The sequence below is a fragment of the Saccopteryx bilineata genome, chromosome 11 (genome assembly GCF_036850765.1).
Source record: "Saccopteryx bilineata isolate mSacBil1 chromosome 11, mSacBil1_pri_phased_curated, whole genome shotgun sequence".
Classification (NCBI taxonomy): domain Eukaryota; kingdom Metazoa; phylum Chordata; class Mammalia; order Chiroptera; family Emballonuridae; genus Saccopteryx; species Saccopteryx bilineata.
This window is the reverse complement of record NC_089500.1, coordinates 10,498,442-10,517,571: the sequence shown is the minus strand read 5'-3', so window position 1 is coordinate 10,517,571 and position 19,130 is coordinate 10,498,442. Positions and strand designations below refer to the sequence as shown.

At 45.1% G+C, this 19,130-nt stretch overlaps 1 protein-coding gene across 1 annotated transcript in view; it reads left to right on the top strand.

The window, feature by feature from the left end:
* The first annotated feature begins 830 nt into the window (after window positions 1-830).
* Window positions 831-19,130, top strand: part of PHLPP1 (PH domain and leucine rich repeat protein phosphatase 1) — a 189,680-nt gene continuing 171,380 nt past the window's right edge. Inside the window, exon 1 of the mRNA XM_066246453.1 lies at window positions 831-2,483. Coding sequence (XP_066102550.1) covers window positions 977-2,483 — 1,507 coding nt within the window. The 5' untranslated portion in view covers window positions 831-976. The remainder of the gene's footprint in view (window positions 2,484-19,130) is intronic.

Below are 19,130 nucleotides of genomic sequence, written 5' to 3'. Positions count from 1 at the left end.
CAAAGTTAGACTATCCAGACACTATCCAGACCATCCTGGAAAAGCAGGGGGAAAGTGAGGTGGCTTAGTTTGTGTATTTGTATGTCATACCATGGATGAAGGCGAGGACCTAGCACTGGGGACCTTTGTACCGTTTAGAGTTCCTCAAAACCCTTGCTTTCAATTAGTAGGGAAAACGAAAGTCTTCTGGGAAATCTGAGTGAAAGGGTTGGGTACAAGTTAATGAACGAGAACACTCCGGGGGCACAGAGTTCAACAGCAGAGGGCACAATACCCACTGTCAATTGCCAGCAGCGGGCTGCTGGGAGGGGCATAATGTAGGGATCTCTGGGGCTTGAAGTTCGCCTCTTTCCCCCGCGACGCGCCCGCCCCAACGCTGGCACTACAACCCCCACAGTGCACCGCGCTCCTCTCTTCTCGGCCACGCCTTCTCTGAAACCAACGCAGGAAACTCCCGGGAAACTGCCCCCGCCCCGCCCTCGTACGCACGCGTCACGTTTGTTTACTCTGAAGCCCCGCCTCCTCTCCGTCCCTCAGCTCTCCCCACTCCTCCTGGGAATGCCGTCATGCCCTTGATGCATATTCATGAGGCTCACGTTGAGCGCCCACTGCGTCCGCCTCCTGTCTTCCCGCTCCCACCGCGCGATTAATATTCAATGAGCTCAGCTTCGCCGCCGGTTCGCCCGCGGGAGGTCGGGGAGCGGGCGGGGCCTGCGCGCGGGAGTCCGCGACCCGGGTGGGGAGGGCGTGTGTGTGTGGGGGGGGGGGGGCGGCGGCGGCGAGGCGGGCGCGCGGGATGGAACGCCGAGACACCGACGGAATGCTCCGAATTGCCACATAATCCCCTGGAACGGCCGCGCCGAACGCCATTGGCTTCTGCCCGCGCCCCGCGCCGCCGTCTCCCACCTCCGCCTCAGCGCCTCCCTCTCCGCCCGCCGCCTCCGGCGCTGGGGGGGAAGCGCGGAGCCCCACTGCAATGGAGCCCGCCGCCGCGGCCACGGCGCAGCGGCTCCCGGAGCCCAGCGGGGAGGACCGGTCGCCGGCCCCGGCGGCGGCCGGAGGCGGCCGGAGCTCGGAGCCCGCGCTCATCCCCGCGGCTCCGGCCGGTGCGGCGCGGGGCGAGGCCGCCGGCGAGGCGCAGCCGGGGCCGCTGCCCGGCAGAGCGGGAGGCGCGGGGCGCAGGCGGCGGCGCGGGGCGCCCCAGCCCACCGCCGGCGGGGCCGCCCCGGTGCCCGGAGCCGGCGGCGGCGCCAACTCGCTCTTGCTGCGGCGAGGCCGGCTGAAGAGGAATCTGTCCGTGGCCGCCGCCGCCTCGTCGTCCTCGTCCTCGTCCTCGTCCTCGTCGTCATCGTCGTCGTCGTCGTCGTCCTCGGCCGCCGCCGCCGCCTCGCAGCCCCTCGGCGCCGCCGGCCTGTCCGCCTCCTGCTCGGCCTCGGCGCCGCTGTGCACCCGGAGCCTGGACAGGAAGACGCTGCTGCTCAAGCACCGGCAGCTGCTGCAGCTGCAGCCGTCGGACCGGGACTGGGTCCGGCACCAGCTCCGGCGGGGCTGCGTGCACGTCTTCGACCGCCACCTGGCCTCGACCTACCTGCGCCCGGTGCTCTGCACGCTGGACACCACGGCCGGCGAGGTGGCCGCGCGCCTGCTGCAGCCGGGCCCGCGGGGCGGCGGCGTGCTGAGGGTGCCGGGCCGGGCGGCCCCCGACCCCGGGCCCCGGGGCGCGCCCGCCGAGACGCCGGCCCCGGGCCCCACCCCCGGGCAGAGCGCGCGGGCTGCCGTCGGGGACCCGGCGCGCGCGCCGCCCGCGGACCTGCGGCTGCCGGGCGGTCCGGGCGGCTGGGAGCGCGGCTCCTCCCGCCTCGGCCCCGCGCTCCCGGACTGCGGCCCCGGCGGGCCCGGCGCCCCGCGGCCCCTGGACGGGGCGGCCGCCGGCCCGGCCTCCGACGCCGAGAGCTTCAGCCTGAGCCCCAGCGCCGAGAGCGCGTCCGAGCGGCTGGACCCCGACAGCAGCGGCGGCGGCGGCGGCGGCGGCTCCTCGTCGTCGTCGGAGGAGCTGGAGGCCGAGCCGGCCCCGCCGTCAGCGGGAGCCCCGGCCCAGCCCTGCCTGCCGGGCCGCCCCGCGCAGACCCGGCCCCGAGCGGGGGCCCGGGCGCCGTCCCCGGCCGCCTCCCCGCCTCCGCTGCGGCCGGAAGCCCCGGGCGCTGTCGACGGTCCCGACGCGGCCGCCCGCGATCCGCCGGGAGAGAGAACGGCGGCGGCCCCCGTGGCCCCGGGCGGGAGCGGGGCGGCCGCGGAGAAGGCGCCCCCGCCGCCCACCCTGTACGTGCAGCTGCACGGGGAGACCACCCGGCGCCTGGAGGCGGACGAGAAGCCGCTGCAGATCCAGAACGACTACCTCTTCCAGCTGGGCTTCGGGGAGCTGTGGCGCGTGCGGGAGGAGGGCCTGGACTCGGAGGTCGGCTGCCTCATCCGCTTCTACGCAGGTAGGAACCGTCTGCGCGGCCGCCCCGCCAGGGCTCCAGGAGGCCGACCCCGGAGCACACGCGGGTCCCCGGCGTCTTTACTTCTTCACGGTTCCCACGGGTGACCCGTGCGACACGCAGCCGAGCAGTGCACTCCGTGGGTTTGGCGGGTCTCGAGAGCGCAGAGCTTGGGGAGCCCAGTGGAGGACGTGGCCGAACCCCCAGGAAATACGGGGAGCGGAGACTCCTTCAGGCCTCTTACAGGGGGGCATGTGGTTTTGGGGGGCAGTTGGGGATTTCAGGTAAACTGTGTGTCACGTGTACTGAATATCGATAGTGGAAAGTGGCCATCAGAAATGCTCCAGAACTCTCCCTACGTCTGCCGTCCGCAGTCGGCTGTTCTGGGCGCCTTAGACCGCCTCCCTCCTCCCCTCCCCCAGCTCCTGACCTGTCACCTGGCCCTTGTTCAGTTCTCTGTCGTGCTTATTTGCCCACTTTAGTCCTCGTTAGAAACCTAACAGATGGGATCCTTGAGTGACACTTTTTCCCAGTGCTTTTTGCTTTGTTTCAGATTCCTCTGCAAGTTTGATTCTTGCATGAGAAATGATTTTGCCTATTTACTTCTCCCATTTCTTAACAGCCTTTTAGCCAGAACTGACCATTGCAGTGTGACTTGCAGTAAGACTTTAAGTAGTTACTATATCTAGAGGTGTTCTCTAAAATCCTCCTTGTTCTTTTGTTCAGTTCTAAGTTTAAAATTAAAATTTTTTTCCTGTTCTTTATTCTAGCTTTATTGACATGTAATTGGCATATCAGATTCTTGCCTAGGGTGACTTATGTTTTCCTTTTGGTTAAAGACTTGGCCAGTAGTAAATTAGGGAGCTGTAGATCCCGGTTCTTATATTTGAGCTTTGTAAGGTGTTTGCGTCTTTTTCTTCCTCCCTGGTTTGAAGAATTATGTTTTCAGTGATAAGGAATTTTATGAAGTTAGCATGTAACAAAGTTAAATAAGGAGAGTTAAATCTTCCCCAACTTCAGAACTATTCTAGGTGGTGGGAAAATAATCAGATTTGTAACAGATTTGTAGCCTTTCATACTAGTTAATGTTTTGGGCTCAACCTGTGGCAGTGCAATCAGTCTGAATGGAGAAATCTTTTCTCCCACATTGAAATACTCAAGACCAGTAGCATTCCTGTTGAGATGTTCCTCTGAGTTTAATCGAAGTTTTTCTGTGATTCAAGTGGATTTCTGATGGATTTTAGCCTTACTAAAAAAAAAAAAAAAACACCATTATCACAATACAATAGTATTTGCAGCTTCTGAAGATAATATCCCAGCTGGGTTGGCATGCTCTTAAAAGTTTGTGGCCTAGAAAAAGAGGTGATTTTATTTTTTATGTAGGGGCAACAATATTTTTTCTCCTGCAGCTCATCCAATTTGTAAAATTACAAAAGTATTTAAATAGTAATCGCACTGGGCATGAGGATATTTTGTTAACAACACAAAAATGACAAATAGCCATATAACCAAACTAATTACATTGAAGAAGGAAATGTGAGTGTGTGTGTATATGTATACATATGCAAGGAATATATTAAATAAGCAGTATTGAACATAATTTGAACAGGAAGAGCCCTGCTTCCCCTGTTTTCCTCCTGGTTGGATATGTTGAGCATGACAGATATTCATGGGAAGGTTTTGGGTGTCATGGCCGTGAAATTTAAATCTTTGATATCTCCTTGATTGTTTCTTCAAATGTGTCTAAAATATTTTAAGTGAATGATACACAGTTTTTTCTTTTTTTAAACATGTCAATATAAAAGTGACAAATTATCTTCCTGGTTAATTTCTGTGGTCCTTTTGTTTTATTCATGAAAAGCAGTAATTGTCACATCATTATGAACTTATTTATTGCTGCAAAAACACCGTAAATACGTATGTGTGTATGTGCTCATCAAAATAACTAATGGAAAGCCACAGACAGTATCACCTATTCTAGAATATGAAACCATCATTCTCTTTGAAGATGATGCCTGATTGTTATAAAGATGTTTAATTGATTATTTTTTAAATACAAAGTTGCACTTATTTTAAGCCTATGGTTAATATACCAAACACTTTGTATCTTTGTGTTGATATTCACTTGCTATAAGACAAAGTAGCAAAAATGAATCCACTAGAATTTTTGCAAGGAAGTTTAGTTATTGACAAAAGGGCCTTGTTGTAAGGTGGTCTCACTTATTATGTATGGCAGTGGTCCCCAACCTTTTTTGGGCCACGAACCGGTTTAATGTCAGAAAATATTTTCACGGACCGGCCTTTAGGGTGGGATGGATAAATGCACAAAATAAAATTATGCGACCGGCATAAAAATATAACTTTTAAATATAATTGTCAAACTTACGAGACAAGTGTCAAGAGTGAGTCTTAGACGGATGTAACAGAGGGAATCTGGTCATTTTTAAAAAATAAAACATCATCCAGACTTAAATATAAATAAAACGGAAATCATGTAAGTTATTTATTCTTTCTCTGCGGACCGGTACCAAATGGCCCACAGACCAGTACTGATCTGCGGCCCAGGGGTTGGGGACCACTAATGTATGGAAACATTGTTAGGACTCTCTTCCCATGTAGCCCAAGTTTGCACCAACCTAAGAGGAGATTCCTAGAAAAAACTCCTCTGTTGCAGTGGAATGGAGGACACTTTCTTCCTATATTTCACTTCAGCTTGTTATCTCCTGTCTATCCAATTTATTTAGTCACCTGTGTTTTTTGAGAAGTTCTCGTTTACTAAAGAACTTTATTTCTCTTGAGGGTCTCCTTTCAGTTAAGTTTTAGTATTTATTACCTGACTCAAGTTATTACTTTTTTAGGGTTTTTATATTTATTGATTTTTTTTTAATTGGGAAAGAGAGAGAGAAAGAAGGAAGCATTCATTTGTTGCTCCACTTAGTTTTACATTCATTGATTGCTTCCCAGATGTGCCCTGACCCAGGGTCGAACCCTCAACCTTGTCATTTCTGGTCAACATTTTAACCAACTTAGCTAACTGGCCAAGGCTCAAGTTCTTTTTAAAAGGCTGTGACAGCCATTTGTGGCTGCTTTGAATATTTAAGTATTTATTTAGGTAAAGTAAAATAAAAATCTTTAAGGCAATAGGTGGTGTTGGACAAAGAGTTCTGATTACAAGGTTGTTAGTAAAAATTTAGTGTGAAAATTGTAATTGCACCTTCAAACAACCACCTTCTTTGTGGTTGATTTAAAATTTGGAAAAGTTTAAATGGTTTTATCTGAAGATACTTGTCTTAAGTATGGTGAGTACATTAACATTTAATTTCCTTTAAAAATCAGCTATTTTAAATTTTACCTTAGGCTGAGTAATTTTAGGTTAAAAGAATCAAGAAATTAGGTCACAAGGCATAAGCTGTGGACTTCAAAACATTAATACTTTTTTTTTTTTTCTTTTTCAGAGACAGAGAGAGAGAGAGAGTCAGAGAGAGGGATAGATAGGGACAGACAGACAGGAACGGAGAGAGATGAGAAACATCAATCATCAGTTTTTCTTTGTGACACCTTAGTTGTTCATTGATTGCTTTCTCCTATGTGCCTTAACTGTGGGCCTTCAGCAGACCGACTGACCCCTTGCTCAAGCCAGCAACCTTGGGTCCAAGCTGGTGAGCTTTGCTTAAACCAGATGAACTTGCACTCAAGCTGGCGACCTTGGGTCTCGAACCTGGGTCTTCAGCATCCCAGTCTGATGCTCTATCCACTGCGCCACCACCTGGTCAGGCAAAACATTAATACTTTTGTGTTTTGGACTCCCTGGGGTGTCTGAGACAGTAGTGAAGTGCAGTATTAAACTGTATTTTGTGTACTTTTGACTTGCTCCCACCTTTTAGATTGTAGTAATGTAGCTATTTCAGTTCAGATTTTAATAGTGGGAAGAGATGTTGACAGACTAGAGAACATGTCCACTGTGCCTAGTGGATGCTGGACAAGATATTTTAATGTGTGACTCCTTGAGATTGCTGAGAGTGATCTCCTCACCCCTCTCATATTTCTTCTCTTTTTCTCTTCTGGGAATGATCAAACTTTACATGAAGGGGTGGTTCAGCATTAAGCTGTAATATTGATGAGCTGGCTCTTATTACTATAATTACAGCAGTATTGAGTAACGTGGTATGAACACGTGACACCAGTGTGTGCCTAAACAGCCCTTTTCATTTTAAGAACAAAAGGTTTTACCTTTTTAAAAAAATATTTAAGTTTTATATTTGTTGTTTTTTTAAATGTAAAGTCCATGATGTCTTTTCCTTTATAACTGGTTTGATAACGTTGGTTTGATAATATCTATTATTAATATGTTGGTTTTTATTTTCTTCAGAAATCTTAAAGGACTTTCACATAAATTATCTCATTTGTCCTTTCAGAAACATTATTAGGGAGGAGTCTATGTAAATTCTCTCTTCAGATGGAGAAACTGATGCACAGAGAGGCCCCACCCTTGCTCTGTGGTTTTTCAGTCCTTGGCAGAGCTGAGAAGAGAGGACTTGGACATTGTTTTGCAATTCATATCACTTTCCATGAATCGATGCTGAATTTCATTTACACTTGAGTTTCCACTTGGTTAAAAGCATTTAGAAAATATGCTATTTTTGTTGGTAATGAGCTGACATTATCCTCTAGTTCAAAAAGGTGTTTATTCATTGTGAAATGTGGAAGGTTCTATTTTTATCATGCCGCCTTTAAAAGCATAAAGAACCAAGACTGGCAAGTAAGTAGGCAGAAAGAGTACTAAAGTGTTCTAAATATCCTGGTTACAAATAGGCATACTGCATTTAAGGTGATATGAAATAAAGTTTACCTGGTGATTCTCTGTCTTCTTATTCAAGCATGCCTCACTTGTTAGACTGTAAATCTTCATTGGGTATAAAGGATTAGGTAACACTTCACCTGAAAAGTGGATGCTTGAGGCTGGAGTTCCTTTAAAACAGTTGTAGTTATAAACTATTGGGGGGAAAAACCTATCATGAGAGGTTTGCTTACACCTAGTTTAAAATAGAATTACTTGTACTTTAGTGATCACAATTGCTTTATTGGTGTTACTATGCTGTTGTTCAGTTTTTATAATTTATATGTTATATGGAGGTAGAGAGTCAGTTATTCTCCCTGAATTTTATTGTTATTCCTAAAATGGAGTATCTCTTATGTTCATTGAAATACTTGTAGGGAAAGAAGATGTGTGTATATGAGTTTGTAAAGTTTCTGCTTTGAAAGTTGTATCCTTTTGTTGCTGTAAGATTGCTAATTCAACCTCCTTAAATAATTGGCTGTCCAAAGCTTATTATCTTTAAAGTATAATATAAGGTGTTTTTGTTTTTCTCTCATTCTCTTAGAACACTGAATTTGATTTCTTGGTAACATAGCATTCATTGACATTGTATATGATCCAAGCCTAGCATAATAACTTGACATTTTAGTTTAAACATTTGTTGAATTGAATTTCTGGAATTTTGTTAAGCAGCTGGTGGTACGTGCCCTGATTCTTCAGCCTTCCACGCTGTTTGGGTCCCCAGGGATGTGTTAAACACACATATGCACAGAGGTATTTCTCCCATGACAGGGGATTGTAGATGTGCCACATACTATTAATATAATCTATTTGACTTGAGTGAAACTCTGTGTGGATTTTGAGAGAGCAGTTCTCAAAGTTTTCTTAGAGTTAACAGGTGTTCCTCCCTACCCCCTTTTCAAAGGCATCTCTTACTTCAACTTTGAGATGAATTTAATGAGGCATCTGTCAAATGAGGCATCTTAGATTTAATGATTTTGTTCTGTGCCGGGGTTGAACATAGTTCAGTCTATCTGGACGAGAGAAGGGTTTAATTGTAATGTGGAAGTCGAGAGATCCTGAAGCCACTCAATAGAAATGCTTTTCCTTTACAGATGCCTGACATTTGAAAAAGAGAAAGATGTTATCAAAATGTCCAAAACAGCCTAGGAAAAATGAAGCCTTTACAAAAAAAAAAAAAGAAAAAGAAAAAGTCCTACCTTTTATAAAGAACATTAGGATGTTTGATTAATGATGAAATAGCCGCTCTTTTAAGTGATATAATAACTGTACTTTAGAATTAAGCCTAATGACAGTTACTGGATCACAGAGTGTTATTACACTCTGGTTTAGAGATGGGAAGGTTTTGTTATATATTATCTACATAGTATTTTATATATATGCCAGGTATATCTGTTAGTATGATAAATAAAACAAAGCATGGTCATCCCATAATGCCACATTCATGCTAAAATAATTGTCCCTCTGTTGTATTTTACATTTGAAATTGTTTTAATACATCGTAAAATGCATTTAATGATGAAATGTGTTGAGGTACAGGTGCAGGGGCCTTTGGGTTTGAAGCCTAGATGTTCTATTGGAAATACAGTGATATATTCTATTTGTAGGTTGTACATATTTTATGAGTTTGTAAATGTCAATACTTTACCAAAAAACAAACAAAAAAATACAGAATTTTTGTCATATGCTTTTCCAAGTGAAGTTTATAAAAGTAAGTCTCATTTCCAGTTGTGTGAAGTCATTCGGTTGAAGATTGAGTATTTATAATATGGTATTTATTGGAAAATTGCATACGAGAGGACCCCCACATTCAAACCTGTGTTGTTAAAGGGTCAACTGTAATTTGGTTTTGGACCATTTCAATAATGAATAAAAAATCTATTATTTTTTATTTTTTCTGCATTCTTTTCAATGGGAAGAGTTTTGCATTTATTGCTGCCTCTTTCTATTGACTCACACAACTGGAGAAGAACAGTTGAGAAGGAATCTTGTCCTACACCTGCCTCCGGTTAATGTGTTAGAATGTTTGGGCTTCTTTTCAAATATGCATGTTTTTAAATATAGTAAAAGAAAATATGATCTGCTACTTGTTTTCATTGCCTATATAATAATCATCTGGATTTTACAGTCAGTGTATTTCTGACATGTGGTACAAAGAACAAAAATTTATACATGGAACCAGTTTGTTTGTTTTTTTAACTTTTGTTGTCAACCATGTTTACTGGTTGTGGAAGTCTTCACTATGCAATCTGCTACTGCTTTGAATATCCTCTCTCTAAAAACAGAGAGGGTGGGGAAGAAAGAAGTACCTTGCTCCTGTTAGCAAAACACAGTGTGTGAATATTTTTTAGGGGAGACAGATATTTCCTTTAAGTTTCATTTTAATTGAATCATTTACCATAATAAGCAAATGTTTTAGCTTCCCTTATCTGCTGAGTTAATTCTCAAAGGTGACAGCTCATTGTTTAAGTATAGCTGGTATACAATATCATATTAGTTTCAAGTATAACGTGTAGTGATTCAACATTTCTATACTTTGCAGTATGTGTGTGATCACCACACTAAGTCTAGTAGTCATCTGTCACAATGCAGACTTATCACAGCATCATCAGCTATACTCCCTTCACCGTTTTCACCCACCCTCACCCCACTCCCCTCTGGCAACCATCAGTTTGATCTCTGTTTCTTTGAATCTGTTTTTGTTTTTATTTTTTTTAATTCCACATATAGGTTAAACCACATGGTATTTGTATTTCTCTGTCTGACTTATTTCACTGAACATAATGCCCCCTGGGTTAGCAACTTTTCAACCAATGTACCATAAGAATTTTCAAAACCTGCAATACCTGTTAGGGTCACTGACCTCTTTTCCCTTAGATTGTCAAATAGAAAAATAACATAGCCAATAACACAGCAAGAGCTGTCCAGTGTGAATGAATTAAAATTGTACCTATTTTTTTTGTCAGATTGGCAAAACATGTATTTTTGGTATGCTGCAGAATTATAGCAACAAGTTTATTTGTGCCATGAGATGAAAAAGATTGACAATCGCTGCTCTAGGTTTATTCAGGTTGTTGCAGGTGTTAAGATTTCATTGTGTTTTAATGCTGAGTAATATTCCATTGTGTGTGTGTGTGTGTGTGTGTGTGTGCGCGCATGTCTGTAACACATCTTCTTTAATCGTCTATGATGGAATCCTAGGCTGCTTCCGTATCTTGCCTAGTATATAATGCAATGAACATAGGGATGCATATATCTTTTTGTGTTAGTGTTTTCGTTTTCATGAGCTAAATACTCAAAGTGGATTTTAGCCATGGCTGGGTTGTATGGTAGATCAATTTTTTTGTTTTTTGAGAAATGTCCATACTGTTTTCCACAGTGGCTGCACCAGTCTGCACGCCCACCAACAGTGCAGGAGGGTTTCCTTTTCTCCACATCCTCGCCAACATGTTACTTGCTGACTTTTTGATAAGAGCCACTCTGATTGGTGCAGGAGTGCTGTCTCACTGTGGTTTTGATTTGCATTGCCCTTATGATTAATGATGTTGAGCATCTTTTCATATGCGATGACTCTGTTCATTTTTAATATGAGGAAGGGAACTTTTTCAAGTGCATAAGTACAAAGGGTAAAAATACATTGCATCTGGCATATAGAATCTGTATTCCAGATGCTGATGCCGAGGAGAAATTTCTCTTGATGGTCTCTTAGAAAGGGGGTGTAGCTGGGGGCAGCTGACATTCCATTTTACGTTGTAGGGATCTCCTTGTGGGCAGAGTAAACACTACCATTGGAGCAGACTTGTTCTCTTCCGTACACAGACCTCACTTATTTATTGAGATGCCCGAGATGCCCACTTTATTGTATCCTCTCTGGTATATCTACACACAAGTCCTTAAACTGCTTAAGGCTTATTTCTTAGAGAGAGAGAGAGGGAAAAGGGGTGATAAAAGATATGTCTCAAAGAACTTGGTGAGGCTCAGATTTGGTAGTATGTGTGAAAGTGCTTTGTAAACTGTCAGATGTTGAGCAAATGTACTGTGGTTTTATTATTTTTAGCAATAGTAAATTGCCACAAACGTTCATTAGAGTTAATTAGGGTTCACTAGGGAAGCTGGGATAGGCTGTTGCTCACTGACAGTGGCTGACTCCCTACTTTCACTCATTCGTTCATTCCTTCCTTTATATCCAGTAATTACTGTGAGTATCTACTATGCCTGAGGAGATTTTGGTTTACAGGTGGTTCATTTGTATTTTCTAGGATCCTTGAAATGCTTAGAGATTGGAGGGCATGTTTGTGGAAACAGCCAGCATTTGCATTACAGGGCGGAGGAGAAAGGTGTTCTGACAGCGGCCCTGAGTTTCAGGTTTGGTAGCAGCAGTAACAACATCCCCTCCCTCTCCCGCTCCCCAGCCCCAGGTCTTCGACACGTGGGGGGTGAGTCCCCTGGGCCCTTGCGCCAAGCCTTGAAGAACCGGGAGGAGCAACCAGGAGGAGGAGGCTGTTGCCATAAGTCTGGCAACTGAGTTGTTTGAGGGCCCCCCATCGATGACTAGTTCAAAGTCTAGTCAGATTGAGGGTGGAATTGGTGAGCGCAGGATACTGTTTTAAGACGCACCTCGGCCCTACCAGGCGGTGGCACAGTGGATAGAGCATCAGACTGGGATGCGGAGGACCCAGGCTCCAGACCCCGAGGTCGCCAGCTTGAGCGTGGACTCATCTGGTTTGAGCAAAGCGCACCAGCTTGGACCCAAGGTCGCTGGCTTGAACAAGGGGTTACTCGGTCTGCTGAAGGCCCGTGGTCAAGGCACATATGAGAAAGCAATCAATGAACAACTAAGGTGTCGCAACAAAAAACCGATGATTGATGCTTCTCATCTCTTTGTTCCTGTCTGTCTGTCCCTTTCTATCCCTCTCTCTGACTTTCTCTCTGTCTCTGTAAAAAAAACAACAAAAAAACTCACCTGGCCCCTTGCCACCTCAAGGAGGCCTTTGAGCTCCATTTGGTGTCGTAGTTCGTGAGGCCCTGAGTTCTGGGTGAGCCGGTATTAATTTTGTATTTTTGACAAGAAAGGGCAAATGTGTCCATGCTCCAGGTTGCCCGGGACCCTGGTGAGGGGGCCCACAGCCTACTTGAAAGACAGTTTCTTCTGTCACTTTTTCAGGCCTGTGAGGGCTTTGCTCTCCTTGGATTGCTGGCATTTACGGGAAAAGCTGTGTTTACCTTCTGGACACAGGTACTTCCTTTTGGCTTAGGGTCCTACGGCAACCACGTTAATGTCAAGGTTGGAAGTGGGCGAACTGGTAATAATGTGGGGGTCGTCCTATAAACTTTGCCCGTCTATTGTCTGGGCTCTTTGTTGATGAAGGAAAAAATTGAAGCCTCTTGTGTAGACCAGGAGGAAACACAACTCCTGAGTGTTCCTATAAGCAGAACTAACTTATCTATGGCTATAAACCCTGCTCCATACCTATGGCAAGGCCAGTCTTTACTAGTGGCCCGTTTTAATTTTTTTATTATTATTATTTGTCTATTTTAAGTGGGAGGCAGATGTCTCTGAATTACTGTCTCATAGAGCAGCGTGAATGGTAATGCTGGTAAGAAGATTTTCATTTTGCTTTCTATGTTAGTTGTTAAGTAATGAGGAACAGCATGGTAAAAAAGAAAGTGATTCAGATCCTGTCTGACTAAACTAAGTCCTGATTCTGATTCCAATGAAAATACTTCTAGCGGAGGACCCAGGTTCGATTCCCGGTCAGGGCACACAGGAGAAGCGCCCATTTGTTTCTCCACCCCTCCACCGCGCTTTCCTCTCTGTCTCTCTCTTCCCCTCCCGCAGCCGAGGCTCCATTGGAGCAAAGATGGCCTGGGCGCTGGGGATGGCTCTGTGGCCTCTGCCTCAGGCGCTAGAGTGGCTCTGGTTGCAACATGGCGACGCCCAGGATGGGCAGAGCTTCGCCCCTGGTGGGCGTGCCGGGTGGATCCCGGTCGGGCGCATGCAGGAGTCTGTCTGACTGTCTCTCCCTGTTTCCAGCTTCAGAAAAGTGAAAAAAAAAAAAAGAAAATACTTCTAATTAAACTGATCGACATCCGGGTTAATTACCTGCGGCTGTGAATTTTCCGCTGTTGATAGCACCTGTTACCCTGTGTGGTGAATTTCTAGGAGATCGCAGTTAACTCTCTAGAACAATGGTCCCCAATCCCCGGGCCGCGGACTGGTACCGGTCTGTAGAGAAAGAACAAATAACTTACATTATTTCCGTTTTATTTATATTTAAGTCTGAACCACGTTTTATTTTTTTAAAATGACCAGATTCCTTCTGTTACATCTAAGACTCACTCTTGACGCTTGTCTCGGTCACGTGATACATTTATCCATCCCACCCTCAAGGTCGTCCGTGAAAATATTTTCTGACATTAAACCAGTCCGTGGCTCAAAAAGGGTTGGGGACCACTGCTCTAGAGCATTGATGATTCTGGAGAGGCTGATTTGCATGGGGGAGTTAGCAGAAATGGTAGCATCAATTATAATGATAAGGACAATCGTTATTGGCCCTTGTGCAAATCCATTACTCTATAACCAAGGCCTAAGAGGCACTTGTGTTTTTTTTTTTTAACCTAAATATGATAATGTCTTATTGATAAATAAATACATGCTAACAAAAGTTTTGTAAACATAAATCCTAGGGCTGCTTAGAATTGTTATTATTCTAAAGTACCACACTAAAGTCCACTTCTGAGAGTAGGGATCATCTTGTTGTGATCTATTGGAGATGATTGTTTTACATCCTGAGTTGGCTTTCAGCTGCTAATAGAGTGTATTGCTTCCTTCTGTACTGGTGTGTAAGATTCTCCCCAACCCAATGACAGAACTCAATGGTTAATGGACCATTTAGTTCTAAGGAACTGATAGAGTAACCCACGTGGCATTGACCTCCAGATAATTCAGATGAATAAAGGAGAGTGCTGGTGTTCACTTGCCTTTAAGGTACCGTCATAAGCACAACTATACTTACCCCTTGCACGGTATCTTTGAAAAACACTTGTAATCTTGGCGTAGACTAAACCAGAGTTGTCTGTAGGAACCTACCTGCTAAATGTCATAACTGAAGTGGTTCTTGCTAGGTTGTAGCTTCTCTGGACTTCCTGGGTGGAACAATGGGTGGGAATGTTGTGGATGTCCCAGGGAGGGCATCGAGTCTGAGCTCAGGAAGGGACCAGGGGGCATCTAGTCCAGTTTCTTACCTGGCACAGATACCCATGCTTATATATTGTGATGGATGGTCGGCCGTCTGTCCTCTGCTTGCTGGCTGCTTGCAGGGCACTGCACTGCGGGACAGCGTTGAGTGGATCTGCGGGCCGGCATCCCCAGCATCTCTTGGCAGCGTGTGAGAAGTGCAGCGTGGAAGGCCCCACTTGGACTTAGTTAAATCGTCAGCATTTCCGCAAGATCCCCAGGGGACGCATCGACATGCACCTACACCGTGCCGTGTGGGAAGGGCTAGCATTGGACAGTCAGGAGTCAGGCGGTTGGAATGAGGGGAGGGAAACTTAAAATAGAAGCTTGTGTGGTTCAGTGAGACGCTGAGGGCCTGAGCTAGACAGCGGAGGGAGGGAAGGGGACAGATGAGACATTATCCTAGGACTCAGTAGCTAACGGGCTGTTTGGCGGTAGAAACTCAAAGGTGGCTGTCTGCTGTTTGAGCGATGGGAGAATCATAGGTTCAGGAAACGAGGTTGTACAGGGACTGGTTAATTCAGTAAAGCTTGAGGACCAGGCCCTGTCCTTAGGAGTTGATGATATGAGAATGAATGAAAGCAGGAATGAATGAAAAGCCTGTCTCCCGCTCCTGACATTTACAATTACTTGGCAGTTGAGGATGATTTCACTGACAAGGAGTTTGAAATGGTAATGCATCCAAGGCTGAAGATAGCCGTCCATTTAACGGTTCAGTGGACCTGGTTCATCACCTGGCTGCAGGGCTCAGTGGCCCTTCCTGCTTTCTGCTGCTTGCCCTACATGCGGTTACGCTCAGGGAGGTGCTGTAAACATTATTTACTTGGTTTTCTTGTAAGAGCCTTTTTTTTTCCACGCTGGGAGTAAATGCTAGCACTCGCTGTGGCCATGGGCAGAGAAGTAAAGAGGTTTAAAAAGAATGTTTATATTAAATGTGCGAAGCTCTCAGAATAAAATGCCTTTTGAATGACAAGGCTTTCCTATCTGGTGTGTGTGTGTGTGTGTGTGTGTGTGTGTGTGTGTTGAAATTTACATAAACAATTGTAATAAAACTTGAAGTGCCTTAAGGAAGGCATTTAACCAAGTACCAGGGGAACCCAGAAGCCCAACAAACAACACTCCTGGCAAGTGGCGTGCTTTGGAAAGGCTTCCTGGGAGGCTTCCCTTTGTGAATGGGGTCTAGTGCTGCGTGTACTGGGCATGTCAGGAACTCAGGCACAAATGAAAGGGAATGGCAAGGAGCTCTAGTGGTGAAGTTTCAGGTTTTGAGACTAGAAGTGGTAGGAGACGAGACTAAGTATTAATACAAGGTTGGGCCCAGCTGATGGAAGACCTCGCATGGTAAGGACTTGATTGGATAAGCAGTCATGGGGGAATTGTAAGGGGAGGCATGATGAGATTTGTATTATAGGCATTAACCAGTAGCCAGCTGGAGGATGGATTGGAGAGGGAGCCACTAGAGCCGCGATGGCGAACCTTTTTATAAAAACGCCCACTTTTGCAGTGCTGGTCAACCTGGTCCCTCTTGCCCATTAGTGGGCATTCCAGCTTTCATGGTGGGTGGTAGCAGAGCAACCAAACGGTGCCATGATTGGCCCATCATGAAAGCTGGAATGCCCACTAGTGGGCGAGAGGGACCAGGTTGACCAGCACTGCAGAAGTGGGCGTTTTTATAAAAAGATTCGTCATCACAGCACTAGAGGTTTGAAGATTACCCTAGGGGGTCCTTTAGTAAGTATTTAAAGCACCCTGTTAGGGACTGGGGTTCCAAAGAAAGAGTGGCCTGGCCTCAAGAAGTTCAACCTAGTAGCAGAAATAGAAGCAATACAGAGTTCTCTGCTTCTGAGGTTTGTACCGTGTGGTTGTTGTACCAAATAGGGAATGAATCAACTCTGCCCCAGTTGGGGGAGATGGGAGATGGTTCTGAATATTACAAAGCATAGCCAGGAGCAGGAGTGGATGGAATAAGGCATTGCTGCCAGGGGGGACCAAGGGGCTCCCTAGGGGCTAGAGGAGGAAGATCTAGGCCAGGTCAGAGCAGATGAAGAGCTGAGGCCAGAGGTTTAGAACAGAGAATTCCTGGGTCTTGCTGAATGATGCCATGTTGGGGGAGAAGGAGTAGTTCAGAACTTATTATTCGTGCCTGAGCTCATTGGAGTATGTCTTCCATGTTGGGAAGCGTGTTGCTGCTATTTCAGGTCAGATGTAGTGAAGATGGGACTGTCAGGGTGTTGTATGTCACAATGACTTGGAGGTTTCTGGTTTGGTTGATTGTTAATCCCATTGACCAGCAGCCAGAATACAGGGGTAGGGATTGGCTCCAGGGTGACGGGAGAGATGGTGAAGATATTTGGGAGGTGTTAAATTCAAGGTGCCTGAAGGACATCCAGGTATGTCTGAAGAGCTCAGGGGTCATTCTGTGTTTACATAGAAGTTGACGTCTGTTGAATGAAATTGATACATAGAGTGGCTAGAGTGAAGAGAGGGCTCTGTAGAATGCCTGTGTTTAAAAAATGGTAGTAGGCCCTGACCGAATAGCTCAGTTGGTTAGAGCATCATCCTGAAGCACAGAGTTTGCTGGTTCAATCCCTGGTTAGGGCACATATAGGAACAGATTGATGTCTCTCTCTCTCCCTTCTTCTCTTGCTAAAATCAATAAATAAACATTTTAAAAGTGGTAATAGATTATGATGAGTAAAAGAAGTCAGATACTCTATGACTACATTCACATGGAAGTCAATTAATAGACAAAACTAATATCTGGTGATCCTAATAATTATTATTTCAGGGGTATATTGATGAGAGGGGCTTGAGCCATCCGCTATTGATAATGTCCTTTGTCATTTTCTGAGTTTCAGTTTCCTGGATATATACATATATGAAAACTTACTGGGTGTGCCCTTGTGGTTTGTATGTTTTACTAGATGTAAGTTATACCTCAGTAGAAAGAAGGGAAGTGGTCCTGAAGAACCTTGAACATTGTTTGTATCCTAAAGAGAAAGAGAGGCTAAGGATGACAATGAATGGAGAGGGGAAAATAAACACAGGAAAGTCCCAGAAGAAAGAGGAGGTGAAATCATGAACACCCACAGCGAGTGTTCTGTGAATGGGAAGCAGGGCACCTATTTCTTTGAGGCTATTAGGAAGGATGGATAGAGTCATTTAACCAACAGTACATGAGTTGAGTCTCAATTTTCTTAGTGAATTAGAAGGTAAGGAGAAGCCAAGTTTCAATATTTATTGTAATATGCATTTTCTTGAGTGAGCCAGCTAATGAATCATAGTTTATATCCTGTTTGGGGAATTTATTTATTTATTTTTTAATTTTAATTTTTTTTATTTATTCATTTTAGAGAGGAGAGGGAGAGAGAGAGAGAGAGAGAGAGAGAGAGAGAGAAGGAGGGGAGGAGCTGGAAGCATCAACTCCCATATGTGCCTTGACCAGGCAAGCCCAGGGTTTCAAACCAGCGACCTCAGCATTTCCAGGTTGACGCTTTATCCACTGCGCCACCACAGGTCAGGCCATCTTTGGGGAATTTATGACTGTGACTTCAGCCTTTGATGAATTTTCTGTAGGGTGGTCCTTTCTTGGACTATTCTAAAGCACTTGCTGTGCTGGAAGGGGAGAGTAGTAAACTAGAGGTGGAGACTGCCTAACTCTGTTTCCTGGGATTGGCGCTGCTTGCATTGGCCAGGCATGTTTTCACAGTTTTTAATACCCTCCTTCTGATCTCTAAATGCCTGGTGTTCTGGAGTGGTGGGGATAGTAGGTACAGAGACATGACAGTCAAGAGAAAAAACCTTTGGAAAAATTGCAACTAGTAAATGACAAAGCTAGGATGGTACCTTCCATTATATCCCATTTCCCGTCTGTTTATAGAATCGTACGGAGTAATCAAAATTTAGATAGTTTTGATTTTTTTTCTTCTCCTGACCTATTGATTATACTTGGCAGAGGTAAGAGCTGGTTTCCATTACTAGATTGTCAAAATGACTTGTTTATAAAGTCTGAAGACATAAATTGTGAGTTTAGATAGATATAAAGCAGATTGTATAGAAGGAGACAGTTTATTGTTAAATAGTAAATATTCTTAAGAAACCATGTTAAACCTATCATTCTTCCTATTGTTAATTGTAGTAAACATTGAATTTCTGTTTTGTGCTTAATCCTGGGCTAGTTGCTAAGATTTCAAATAGTGGTTATGGAAACAAATGAAAACCTAGCAGTTAGATTGTTCTTAAGAATACAGTTACCCAAATATTTACTAAGGTAGCTAGATTGTCTTGTTATTTTATATTCCATTTGCAAAGTTGTTTTCTGTAAGTTTTTAATAAAGTTGTTTTGGGGACCAAGGTAGATGCTCTTGAGAAAGAACCATAATTGTTAACTGTTCATATCAAACATGGTAAATTGCTAAACAGCAGTATTATTTGTCAGTGGGCCATTGCTTTTGATTTGGAGAGCCTGGTAGGATGGCAGTAGAGTTGTTATGTTTTCTCTTGTGGGTTTTTTTTTTTTTTTAAGAGAGAGAGAGACAGATAGGAAGGGAGAGAGATGAGAAGCATCAGTTCTTCA